The 13794-nt window shown below is 35.0% G+C and overlaps 1 protein-coding gene across 6 annotated transcripts in view; it reads right to left on the reverse strand.

The window, feature by feature from the left end:
- Lipk (lipase family member K) overlaps positions 1 to 13794 on the reverse strand; it is a 43085-nt gene that overhangs the window by 16505 nt on the left and 12786 nt on the right. For 4 of the 6 annotated variants that reach the window (XM_074078822.1, XM_074078821.1, XM_074078824.1 and 1 more), the window contains 6 exons: positions 13429 to 13546; positions 11281 to 11479; positions 10266 to 10375; positions 9126 to 9262; positions 2426 to 2572; positions 571 to 642 (listed from right to left, as the gene is read on the reverse strand). In XM_074078822.1, coding sequence (XP_073934923.1) covers positions 571 to 642; positions 2426 to 2572; positions 9126 to 9262; positions 10266 to 10375; positions 11281 to 11479; positions 13429 to 13546 — 783 coding nt within the window. The remainder of the gene's footprint in view (positions 1 to 570; positions 643 to 2425; positions 2573 to 9125; positions 9263 to 10265; positions 10376 to 11280; positions 11480 to 13428; positions 13547 to 13794) is intronic. The other 2 variants (XM_074078825.1, XM_074078826.1) reach the window with 2 other exon arrangements.

Genomic DNA, 13794 nt, shown 5'->3' on the forward strand with positions numbered 1-13794 from the left:
CACACACACACACACACACAACCACATTATCCATGCTTGGCTCAGGAAACTATACCAATTGATTTTGACTTATTTGAGCTTAATGAATATGGAATAATATAATCAAACAAACAAAATTTTAACTGAAGGTAAAAAACACAAACTATAACTCTGCCTTAATATTTACTTTGCTCAGAATAAGACATTGCTTCCACACTCTGAAACACCCCTTGTTCCAATTAGAAGATGAACAAGTTCTTCTAGAATAGGCTGTGTCATGTCATTTTATATACAATTCTATAAGAGTTGATGATTTCCCAAAGAAAGAAATACAAACCTTCCCTGAAAAGGCAATGTGGAAGAATCTAAGCATCAGAACTCATTCAGAATATGTAGACTCATAACCCAGACACTGAGAGCAAGAAGGACAGAGGGGAGAAAAGAAATCAAAATGAAGAATTGATGCTGATTGTAGAAACATCAGTCTGACAGTGGCAGACACCTGCAGAACCATGCAACAAGCTCTTTGGAGTCCTTCTCAAGGATCCTGAAGAGATGTGGGTGTGTTGGTCAGGAGTAAGAAGCAGGTACCTGGGCCCAGTGAAGCATATTCTGTACAGATGTTCCTGCGGAGCTGTGTGCCATGTAAACATCCAAGCGACTCTGCAAACATTATTTCTCATTTAGAGGCTAGTCATGATATCGTACCACATGTAAACGTTTGAGAGAAATTTGAGCCATTTCTTCTTTTAATTTTTATTATTTTTACTCTTCTTTCTAAAGAAAAAAAAGTCCCATACCCTCTACACTGTATTAACCAAAGAACATTCTCCTCCCCCCAGCTCTGGTTTTCTCTCCTGCAGTGACCTCATGCCCATAGAATGCACAACAAGTGGCTGCAGATAGACGGTGAGGCACATTTCTTTCCAGACTCACCAAGAGTACAGGAGGTCAAGGGGTTAAAACCTTAGTGACCTTCTCCTGAGCTAAGTGCCAAGGCTATTCAGAGGAAGTTTTGATCATAAAACACTAAAAATAGATCTGAATCTTTCCTTTCGGTGCTTGATTTTAAATTGGGACTCTTTGAAAGTTTGTAGGATAGAATTCCTCCAGTGTATTTAGATTTATTCTGGATCAAAAAACCCTTTGTTATTTTATATTTTCAATTGCATTTTTGAATATAAAGAAGTTATTATTCTACTGAAGTGAGCATTTAAATCATTTTAGAGATTTAAAAAAATACACCTACTTATTAGCTAACCAAAACTACTGAATAAAAGTAAAAATCTTTCAGATTTCAGGACAGGTATATTTTTCCCCCAAGTTCCACAAAAGCTGCACTCTGGATATACTGCACTAAAGTAAATGCCCTTGCAAATGCTGTAATATTCTATTATGAAGTCTTTAACAGTGAGACAAAAAAGTGACCCAATTATGTATATTGACAATGAGGACCTCCAGTGGATAGTCAAGAATCTTATTTTATGAAGTCTTTCTTTATCAAACTCTCAGACCAGATCGAGAGGGTACTTTTGAAATTATCCTCTGTTGTGTTTGCTTTAAGGACTTTTTTACTTCACTCCGCCTACACAACATGCTTTCATCCACATCAAAATGATAAGCAAACATCATATCCCTTGAAAATTGATTTAGTGAGAGAGGAATATGGAAAGGCAGTGGCTCTGGTATACTTTATCCTTTTATAAAAGACTTGGAAGAAAAGAAAATGTTAATCAGTGTTTCCCACTGACATAGGGAGAGCAGGCTCTGGGCAGAGGTCTAAGCGATAAATGGAAACCATCTTCAGCTCTGTTCCACCTCTGCTTTCTAACATAGCTTCTCTGTATCTGGGGAATAAAATAGTAACTTCCTCTCTTTTCCTTTCTTACTCTTCAAGTTAGCTAGTGGTAAATTGGAAGCAAAAGGAAGTCAGTTACATTAGAAATGACTTGATAAGAACCACAACACTGATTCCTCTCAGACTCTTTGAAAAGTAAATTTTGTGCTGTCATTGAAGAAAACATCTGTTTATCTGTTTTGATTAAGGAATGATTCATGAAAAATTTACAAATCACCTTTGATTGTGAAAAACTGATAAAAATAATACAGATGTCCAGAATCACCCTCTGAGATTTTACTTCAGTAGGTCTGAGATAGGACTCAGACACAGTGAGATAAATTCCAAAACCATAGCCCTAATCCAAGTAAAAGACTTTTAAATTATGTCATTTTAGCTGAGTTAGAATTTATGGCAGAAAATCATAAATTGAGTACTCCATTGAAAGCTGGTTGACTCAGTCTGAGTTGGAAGCCATGAATATACTAATTACATTCCAAGGGACAAAAAGAAGACCTTGTAATGTAGTTTCTGTGCCATCCAGAGAGTTCACTCATCACCTCTGTGCAACCAAACCATTGCTTTCCCAGACTTGACTAGTATACATACCATGTTTAAATTTTTTGGATCATATCCAGTTATAGTAAATAAGAGCTTGCTGCACACAGGATAGAATATCTTCTGGTTGCACACTTTGGTGGCAATAAATTGGTCAAACAATGTGTGAGAGTAGAACATTTTGTCACCAAACAATGCCTGCAAGATCAATTTAAAGTACCATCAAAATTTTAAGGATATCAAGAGTGGAAAATTAATGGTAATTCAAACAAAGGCTGGAAGGAAGTGATATCTGCTCAATGTTGATCATCAGTGAAGCCATGAGACTTGTTAAATTTTGCCTTTGTAGTCCTCCCAACTCATTTCTTGATGCCTTTTCCCAAGAATCTCTAATTTGGGTATTTCTGGCCTGCTCCTGGAGATACAAATCCTCATAGGAAATTGCTCGGGCTTTATAATCAGGTATTCCCATGTTTGATTTTGATTCTGTTTCTTATAACTTAGGAAAGTATTTGCTTTCTATTTTCCTGAGTTTTCTCTAGTTAAAACATTGGGAAATTGAAATCTACTAAGTAGAATTGTTGTAAAGATAACCAGCTCCTATTTAAAATGCAACGAAGCAATTCCTAGAGTCAGTAAACATCCCCCAAACAAGAATTTTTATCATAATTAGTGAATGATACAGACTTAATGAGCCATTCCTTCCAAAATTTTTAAATAAAGTCTATTTAGAGATAAAAGTATAACATAAAGAAATGAATCTCTACTAATGAAATTTCAGGCAAGACTGCTAGTTCATTGAATGTACCTTTTGAATTTTATAAATCCATCATATTATAACAAACTGATATCTAATCTTTGTACATATTGATCTAATGCTAGTCTTTATTTCACAATAGCTACTTTTATAATTTTAGGAAAATAAATTAGATATATGATGAAAAGAACATTTTAAGTTCTTAAAACTTTTGCAGACACCTATTTATTGTAAAAACTGATATACATTTCTCCTGGAATCCTTTATTAATTGGAAATTATAACTAAAAACACTAATAACTGCCATTTAATTTTATTGTGCTAATAGGAAATATCTCAAACTCTCTGGTAAACTAGATCCATTAAATAACTACTAGCTATAACTTGTTGATTTCTGAGTTTGAAAAATGGTTATTCTGGTAGGATTTTATTTAATAGAATATCTGATATTCCATGAAATTTAAGTCAAATATATAAAAATGCCAGGACCTAATTAACATTCCTGTTCACATCAGAGAGAATAATGAAGTGAGAGGCAGAAACAAAGAGAAAAGGGGAGGAGGTAAAAGAGGAGAGGGAGAGAAGTTGAAGGAGAAAAAGAAGGAGAAGGAAAAGGAAAGGAAGGAAACAGCTATAATATGTTAAACTAGTTCATGTTTCTCAAATCTTTAGATTTTGAAAGCAATAATATGCCATTGCAGAAATTACCAAATTGTAACTTTTCCTATATAACTGTCCTCATGATAATTTAATAATTGTAGGAGCATAAATTCTTAGTGTGAGCTTATTTTTTAAAGAATGTTTACATCTACTCAATGCTTTTAGTTTGACAACCTAAATAAATTGCTGCATGAATGCATAATTGAACTAAAAGGGAGATCCAATTTTAATCACATTTTTATTTTTCATTGCCAACACCTTCTTGATCTGTGGGAAATATTTATATATGAGAAAAAAGAGCCAGTTCACAGAAGTATCAACCAGAAAAATATGAATATGAAGAAAGGGGTCTCACAATTATTCCTTATTCTGTTTTGATAGCCAGCCTTCCCAAATGCAGGGTGAATTAGTATAATAGTCTCTAAATTTATTCTACTTCTACATCCACTAGTGTTTATTTATGCAAGAATATATAATTGCTTCTCTACCCTAACCTAAAAGAGATGGGAGTAATGTGGGTTAGGAGAAAGTATAATGCCTGCCTACAGGATGGCAAACATGATAACTTGAAGGTGTAATTCCAGTTTGACTCTGGAGGGGGCATGTTTGTCACATAATATGGGATGGAGACAGTCTTCCTCTAGTAACTCCTTTAATATTTTTGTTGTAAAAATTAGTAATGAGACTCTGTTTTAGGAGACATGGTCCCATGCCAGGAAACATGGCTTACCAAGCAAAATGTGATCTGGACTCAGCTTTCTACAGACTCCTGAATTGGATACCTTGGAGTTGAGCACATGCAGATACAGGCTGGCTTCTTCAGGTTTGCATTGAAAAAGTGGAGAAACCATTACTTCTAAACAAAGCCACTGACCTTGAATCAGATTTGAGTTCAAGTTCTGGATTTGCTACCCATTAGCTGGGTGATTTGACACAGGTTGTTTAGATTCTTATTTTAAGAAATGAAGACAGAAATAACAATCCTGAGTTATCACAGAGAAAGTGAAAAAAATAAATGTTCAAGGTTAGTTATAGATCAGAAAGAAAGCAGAGAGACCAAAACACAAAGGTGTAAGTGCTCTGGGGGAGAACAGAGTCTGGCGGGAGAACAATAGGCAAACAAGAGACCTGTAACACAAAGTGCTGTGGCTTTGGATGTAAGACAAACACAACACAATCAATGATACTCCCAAACATTTACTGAGCATCTGCTATAGCTCAGGTGTGATGCTTAAATATGCCTCAAAGAGTATTCCAATTTGACAAATTCTGCCCATTTTATAATTGGGAAACTGAAGTTTAAATGGTTAAATATCTTGCCCACAATCAGAGAGGGCAGGAAACAGAAGCAGAACAGAAGTCAGACCCAACATCTGTCTGACTCAAGCCCTTATGCCTGTGCGTTAGTGAATTGAGTCAATAGAAGCAAAAGGGAAATTAAAGAACTGATAGTATCAATGAAAAGAGAGATATGACATAGAAGATTCTCCAAGATATATTATATGGTAGCCCCCAAAATAAGTCTCAATAAACCTTAAGAAATTAAAATGATATTGAGAATCCTGTCTGAACATAATGCCATAAAACTAGAAATCAATAAAAGGGAAACTGGAAATTATGCAAAAACATAATTATTAAACAACATACTCCTGAGCAACCAGCAAGGCAAGGAAGAAATTATGAAGGAAATTAAAAGATTTCTTGAAGTAAGTGATAGTGGAAACAATAAATAAAAACCAAAACCTATAGGATTCAGCAAAAGCAGTATGAGGGAGGTTTATTGCAGTCATCACCAACATCACAAAAGCAGAAAGATTGCAATAAAAAAAATAAAAATAAAGAACTTTTTTTGCAGTACCAAGAACTACAAAAATAAGAACTAATCGAAACCCAAAATTAGTAGGCAAAATAATAAAAATCAGAGCAGAAATAAGTGAAATAGAGACTTAAAAATTTAAAAGATTAAACCTACTTTTGAAAAGATATAAAAATTGACAGACTCTTAGCTTGATTAAAAAAAAGAAGATGTAAATAAAATCAGGGAACATACACCACATAAATACAAGGACTACTGCATATTGTTATAACTATATGCCAAGAAACTAATAAATTAGAAGAACAAATGGAAAAGTCATTAACAAAGCACTAGCAAACCAGCAACACATTAAAAAGATTATTAAGTATGACCAAATATAATTCATTCCAGATATGCAAGGATGTTTTAACACACAAATCGATAAACATGATACATCAGATCAACAGAATGAAGGAAAAAAATCCATGTGATGATCTCAATAGATGCATAAAAAGTGTTTGATAAAAATTAATAATAAAATGTGAATGATTTATCATGAATGATAAAAGTTAATATCAATCATGATAAATAGTCTGAGCAAACTAGGAATAGAATGAATGTGCTTCAACATGCCAAAGGTCATATATAATAAGCCCACATCTTGGGGAAAGCTGAAAACTGAAAACTTTCTATGGAACAAGACAAGGATGCTAACTTTCACCACTTTTATTCAACATAGCAATGGAAGTCTTTGCCAGAGCAATGATAAGACAACAAAATAAAAGGCATATATATTTTAAATGAGAAGTTCAACTTGTCACTGTTTGCTTATGACAGGCTCTTACATGTAGAAAACTCCCAAAGAGAGCATAGTAAAGTAATTGGAACTAAAAAATGAATCCAACAAAGTTTCAGGGTACAAAATAAAAAATGTGCAAAAATCAGAAATTTCTATAAGCCAATAGCAAATTATATGATAAAAAACAACATCATTCTATTTACAGTAGCTATAAAAATATTTTGGAATAAATTCAGCCAGCGGTGAAAACTCTATAGAATGAAAACTAAAAAACACTGATGAAAGCAATTGAAGAGGACATTTAAAAAAAGACATTTTCAAATTAATGCAGCCATCATGTAAATAAATAGGGAGAGTCTTTAAAAACTAAAAATAGAATCCTGTTATATCACTCCTGAGCATATGCTCAAAGGAATATTAGTCAACATATAGTCAAGATACTTGTATATCCATGTTTGTAGCAGCACTATTCACGATAGTCTGAACATAGAATCAGCCTAGGTACCATCAACTGATGAATGGTTAAAGAAAATGTCACACACATACACTGGAGTATTATTCAAACATAAGGAAAAACAAAATTATGTCATTTTCAGGAAAATGAATATTAATCAAAATAAGCCACATTAAGAAAGAAAAATATGACATGTATAGAATCTAGTCCTTAAAAAAATGAATGACAAGGCCAGGTGTGGTGCTTGCAGCCTATAATCCTAGCTACTCAGGAGATTGAGATTAGAAGAATTGCCATTAAAGGCCAGTCTGGGCAAAAAATGGCGAGGTGCAATAGTATATGTCTGTCGCCCCAGCTACATGGGGAAGCATAAATAGGAGGACTGTGGTCCAGGCCAGTCTGGTCGTCAAGTAACAACTATCTCTAAAATAACCAAAAAGGACTGGCAGGGTGACTCAAGTGGTAGAGCACTTGTGTAACAAGAGCAAGGCTGTGAGTTCAACTCCCCAGGATAGCCTAAAAAAACGATTGTAATGTAGAACAGGGATTCATGAGAGTGGGAAGCAGTGGGAGGGGGAAGGGCAAAAGGAGAAGGTAAAGGGGAGTGAATGTGGTCAAAGTACTTCATACACATGTATGAAAATTGAATAATCAAATATTTTAAAGAGAGGGGAAGGGGATACGAAAGAGTAATAAATGGGGTGAATTTGGTTAAATTACATTGTCTGCTTGTATGGAAATATCACAATGAAAACTCTGTACAACTAATATATGCTCATACAAATATAAAAGAAAGACATTTCATATTAATAGTTTGGAAGAATCAATATTGTTATGATATTCATACTATATAAAGTGGTCTATGGATTTAAAAGCAATTCTTATCAAAATACCAGTGCTATTCTTCACAGTACTAGAAAAAATACTGCAATTCATACAGAGCTGTAAACAACCCTGAATAGCAAAAACAATCTTGTGCAAAAAGAACAAAGTAGAAGGCAACATTAATCAATTAATTAATACATATTTGGAACAGGTTCTTGCCAGGCTGACTTTGAACTTCTCCTGCCTCTGTCTCCTGAGTGCTGGGATTACATGTAAATGCCACCATGCTTGGCTAGCTTGAGGCATTATACTACTTGACTCTAAAATGCTACAAAGCTCTAGCAATCAAGGCTGCATGATGTTGGTCTAAAAACAGACACATAGACCAATGAGATAGAACAGAGAGCCTGGAAGTAAACCCACAAGGCTATAGCCTACTGATCTTCAACAAATGTGCTGACAGCACACATTGGAGAAAGGAAATTCTCTTCAATAAATGCCACTGTGAAAATCGGATGTCCACATGTACAAAATTGAAACTTCCACAAATTAAAGCTTAAATGTAAGAACTGCAACTATGGAACTGCTAGAAGACAAGTTAGGGAAACATTTCAGAACATTGGAATGGGGAAGGATTTTTTCAGACAAGACTCCAAAAGATTAGGAAACAAGGCAGAAAGAGAGAAATGGGATTATAGTAAAGTAAATGGCTTCTGAACAGCAAAGGAAACAATCAACAGAATGAAGAGAAGATCTACAGAATGGGAGAAAATATTTGCACACTACATATCTGACAATGGATTAATATTGAGAATATATAAGGAACTCAGCTCAATTGCAAAAAAATCTGATTAACAATGGGAAAAAGAGTTAGATGTTTCTTGGACAGAGTACAGATGGCCAACAAGTATATGGAAAAATGTTCAACATTACTAATCATCAGGGAAATGTGAATCAAAACCATAATGAGGCTGGGGGAGTGACTCAAGCAGTAAGAGTGCCTGCCTAGTAAGCATGAGGCCCTGAGTTCAAATTCCAGTGCCACAGAAATAAAAAAGAAAAACCATGATGAGTAAGCACTTCACTCGAGTTAGAGCAGCTATTACCAAAAGGACAAGAGACAACAAGAACTGGTGAGGATGTGGGGAAAAGGGTATCCTTTATACAATGTTAGTGGGAATGTAAATGGGTACAGTTATTATGGAGGTTTCTCATAAAACTCAAATCTGTCAATCAAATCAGCTCTCACTTTAGCTGTGATGGAGGAGTGACAGAGGACAGAGGGTGCAATGGTATCAGAATGAGTTCCCTGAACCCTGATGAAAAGATTATATACCATTAGTAAAACCATATGGATCCCTTGCATACAAATTATATTCTCAGATATTTGTCTTCTCTTGAAATCCTTGAAAACAGAGATACTTAAAGTTATTGCAAATTTAAATTTGGGGTGGTCACATACCTTGATGGTTTGTCTGGAAAGAGTGGTTAATTTTTTGATAGGACTGTGGGTGTATTTTACTGTCACAACTGGAGCTAGTGCAAAAAATATCTTAATCCTTTTAGCCAGTTCTGGATTTGTAGAGAACGCTATAAAAGCTGAAAGGGAAGAAGACACTAGTTCATAGATTTAAAATAATTATCTCTCCATTGTAAATGATAGTGTAGGTGGCCACATAAAACAAAACAAAACACAAAACTACTCAGAGCAAGTACTATTTATGGGGAGGAATTTCTAAGTTTCTCAAGGACAAAATTGACTAATTCAGAATAAAGTTAAGTTTCTTGTCCCTGGAGAGAGTGTTAAAAGAGTTTCAAACATCCTCTGTGGAGCAAGTCTGGTTAAACTCCAAGGATCACTGGGTGATGATGATCCCCAAGGCACTTCCCATTCACTAGTTACTTCCCCTATGGGTCTTGGTTTTCTCAATCTGTCAATGAGGCTAATAGAATGCTTAGAGGATAATTCATATATACACACACACACAAACACATAAGTAAAAGTTTTGTAAATCCTTTGCTATGTATGTGTATATATGAAATTCGAGGTGTTATTTGGTATTATCTCCAGTAGAAAGAACATTAAAGTCAACCATTCGTGATACATGGATGATAATGGTCTTAGACATTTGAAGTTTCCAGGGAGAACAACGGAGAACAGTGGGGGTCTGTGGTACTGAACAGCACAGCCACGTTGGTTGTACCCACATCTGGCCTACTCCAGGGCCTCTCTGCAACTGAAAATCACACTGACTATAGCAAAAAATCACAGAGCTTTATAATTTTGTGCTTTCTTTTTGATTTCCCTCTCTAGACTAGTGATCTCCAAGGTAAGAATGTATATGATATTTATCTTTTCTTCCCCCGCATGTAACACAGGTGCTCACAATGTTTATTGGGTACAGAAATAATAAATGAATAATTTTCTCTATTTCCATCCTGTACACCTCCAAATTCAGTGTTGGAAAAGCCCCTGTTGTCATCCTTGCTTCAGTTAAACTTTCCAAGCTTGAGACTCGAGAGAGAAAGATATACTGATCCCTTCCATAAATATGGAAGAAGATCCCCTGACACCCTCTGTTCATATCTTCCCCAAGCACACCTATGGTAGTACCCTGGGAGTGGCCCACGTAGTAGAGTCTTTCCTGTCCAGTTTTCTCTATAATTAAATTGATTGTGGCTGGAAGGTCATATTTAGCCATCTCATCCAAACTGTCAATGAAACAAAGTTGGAAAAGACATGTCAATAGACCTGCTATATTAAACATATTAATAGTAGATACAATGCTTTCATTAAATATGAGACTAGAGTTAATGCAATATTACACATCTAAGCAAGTTTTCAATATTTCACCTTGATTGCAAGAGATCACACTTTTAGAAAAGTAGAATTAAAAAATATTTGATTTGTAAAGATCTACTGATAATTTTCTTGTAAGGCAAGTTATATTTCATTTAATGCCATAATAGATTGACCGAACTCTTCTGAAAACAACAAAAACCCACAACTATTTGGAATGCTTATCTAAAAACACAAACAGATTTGCAGATCCCAGCCCAGCTTTCACTAAATCAGAATTTCAAGTACTAGTGATCTGCGTATTTATAAATGGCTTTTGTGCTTCTAATCCTGTTTATAGTTTGAAAAACACTCGCCTAGGGAATCATCTAGTCGTTTGCAAAAGTGCAATGACACAATCCCTCTGGGGTGTGGAATTAGGACATGCTAAATGGCTTCCAGAAAGTAGGCAGGAACACGACTGTAGTGACCTCCAAGGCATGTTTTTTAGCTCCTGTGCAACTACATGGTTTGTCCCTGTTATCAAGCAGGTCAGGGCTTTGGAAAGCAGACAGCAACCTCTGCTATTTAACCATTCTGTGATTAGGACACACATACACCATATCAGGAAAAAAGTAGGAACTTGAAAACAAGCAAACGCAATAATGAGGGTATTTCTTCAGAGTCTGTAAAGAAAGCCAGGATGGAGGAGGAAAGATTTGCTTCTTCCTTGTGGATCCCATTGGATGAGCTTGTACAGAAAGGGAAATATCAACAGGTGCTTATACATACAAATGAGCAAAGTACACACTTGACCCATTAGCAAGTTTTTCCTTACCTAAAGGCCCAATATTCAGGTGATTTGGGTGACAATTTCAGGTGTTTTCTGGACCAGGTGTTTCCTCGGCTATTCCCCAACCACACATCATAGCCATTATCTGCCAGAAGGAAAGCTAAGCTGTTGTTAGGCAGGTTGCAGATCCAGTTACTGGCAGATGCAATTAAGCCATGTTGCAGATACACAACAGGCTTTGGAGCTGCAAAACACAGACAAGGATTTCTTCAGTGTTTACATAAAAATTCTCTCTCTTGATTTCCTGTATTACAGAAGAGAGGCTAAGAGATGAAATTTAGTGCCAGGAAAACCTAGGGTCTAGTGTTTTCTGAACACTATTTGAACAAGTAATTTGTCTTTTCTATGTCTTATTTTTCTCTTTTATAAAATTGAGATTATATAATGTGTTATGATGGTATTTGAGTCAGATAGCTCTGACTCAAAATCCATTTTGCTATGTATTAACTTCTTTATGTTTTAGTTAGCTTATCTGTATAATGGAGAAAAATAATAATAAGTGCTATTTCAAACAATTGATATACCAATTCAATGATAGCTAAAATACATAAAAGATTTGGTTGCAAAATAAATGTTAGCTCCATTACTATTATTTATATCTGGAACATTTTATATCATCAGAAGTATCTTATTACAAATCTTTAAAGTTTTCTCAAAACAATAAAAATGACAGCAAAAGTACCATTTGTTTAATGTTTCTGAATGCTAGGCATTAGGCTAGATTATATAGGTACTGCTTCATGTGAAGTGTTAGAAAGAAAAATGTAAGATGATAAGTAGAATTTCACAAAAGGTAAAATTATTAATCAAAAAACTCTACTCCCAATGTATACTTTGAACATTTTAACTAAGAAAGTGAAATAAAAAAAAAATGAATCGGCAAAGAGGAATTGAAAAAGAAAGAAGAGAGGAAAGAAGTCACTAGACTTTTCCTTTCCTTCATAAATAGTTTTTGATTTATACAAACTATTCATATATGAACTATTTGTATTTGTATACAAACTATCTGTACCAACTTGTGTTGATACCTCAAGATGCTGTGTCTGGGGCTGGAAGCCTGGCTCAGGTTGTAGAGCTCTTGGCCTAGTAAGCACAAGGCCCTGACTTCAATCCCCATTACCACCACCAAAAGTAAAAAACAGAAAAACGAAAAAGTTGGGACTAAATTAGCATCCTGGGAGTGAGTAGCTAACTGAACTTCAGCCTTCTGGAAATAAGAAATGAGTCTGTGTTGATTAATCTACCTTTTGGAGAAGAGGTGTTACTAACTGCCAAAGTTAAATACTGTAAAGTAGCAGTCACAGTCCATGCCTGATCTGAATCCTTATGTAGCTTCTCATTGTGAAGATTTCCATGGTACATTTTGGCAGCTATGTAGCGGAAATGATGAAGGAAGGTTCAGGGAGACTTAAAACATTTAAAGATTTAAAATACACTCCTGAGTAATGGAGTTATTTTGGGAAATGGTTGGATCTATAAAGTCAGCAATACCATTAAATATCTCTTGTTTTAAACATCTAGACTTTTCTTTAATGCTTTTGATATTGAGAAGTTTTCTTCTTCAACATGGCAAAGAAGAAAAGCAGCTAAGAAGTGAGAGAAATGAGGAAACTGTTTCTGCCAAATAGTTCACTCTTTTCCCCTCATTATAGGGCTGAGAAGTGATTTTAAATGCATTCTTATCAGTGAGAAAGTATTATCGTAATTGGACAGATTATACCCAACTTGGATTTTAGATATATTCAAGCTGAGAGAAAATTTCAAAATTGATAGATCTTGGTGATTGGTCACATATAGGAGGTGTGGGAGGATGTGGTTCCATGAATGACTTCCAAGTTTCTGATTTTCCAAACTACACTGGTCTCAATAGAACAAGATGTTTTCTTTTGTTTTGATGTTTATTTGTGTGGTGAGGACATGGAAGAAAGGAGATATCAAACAAACAGTGTATATGAAAATTATTTAAAATTCCAAAGAGTTATATAAATTAAATAGAGGGGGGATGATGATGACTTTGTTACCCTGCTGGAAGGGACTATGATCTATTTCAGAACAAAAGCTTCACTGCTACTACAAAGACATCTAGACATCTCAACTTTAGGTACTTTTCTTTCTTAGCAAAACAAATCATACCTGTTTCCCTTGGGTATTCTCTTCCATGAGGTATCCTATAAACTCCAAGGATATAACCATCTTTTGTCACAACATCATAATTTTCATAAGGATAACCCCAGTAAGAAATAATTTGACTCTGAAAAGGGGGAAGAAAAATGGATACCTTTGTCATGTAGTCTGTTATTTTTAATGCGTGCGTCGCAATGTAGTACTTTCAATTACATCTTGTTTTGTATCAGCTGATGTGTTGGGACAGTACGTAATAGGAAAAATTAGTGTAATTTGAGGAAAATTTCTAGAACAGGTTGTGTAGAAAGACATGGGTAAAGCAGAGTAGAAGCATTGCATGTTCTATATCCCACTTTGCTCAGAACAGTCACTGGT

This window comes from Castor canadensis, chromosome 7 (assembly GCF_047511655.1).
Source record: "Castor canadensis chromosome 7, mCasCan1.hap1v2, whole genome shotgun sequence".
In the NCBI taxonomy this organism is placed as follows: Eukaryota; Metazoa; Chordata; class Mammalia; order Rodentia; family Castoridae; genus Castor; species Castor canadensis.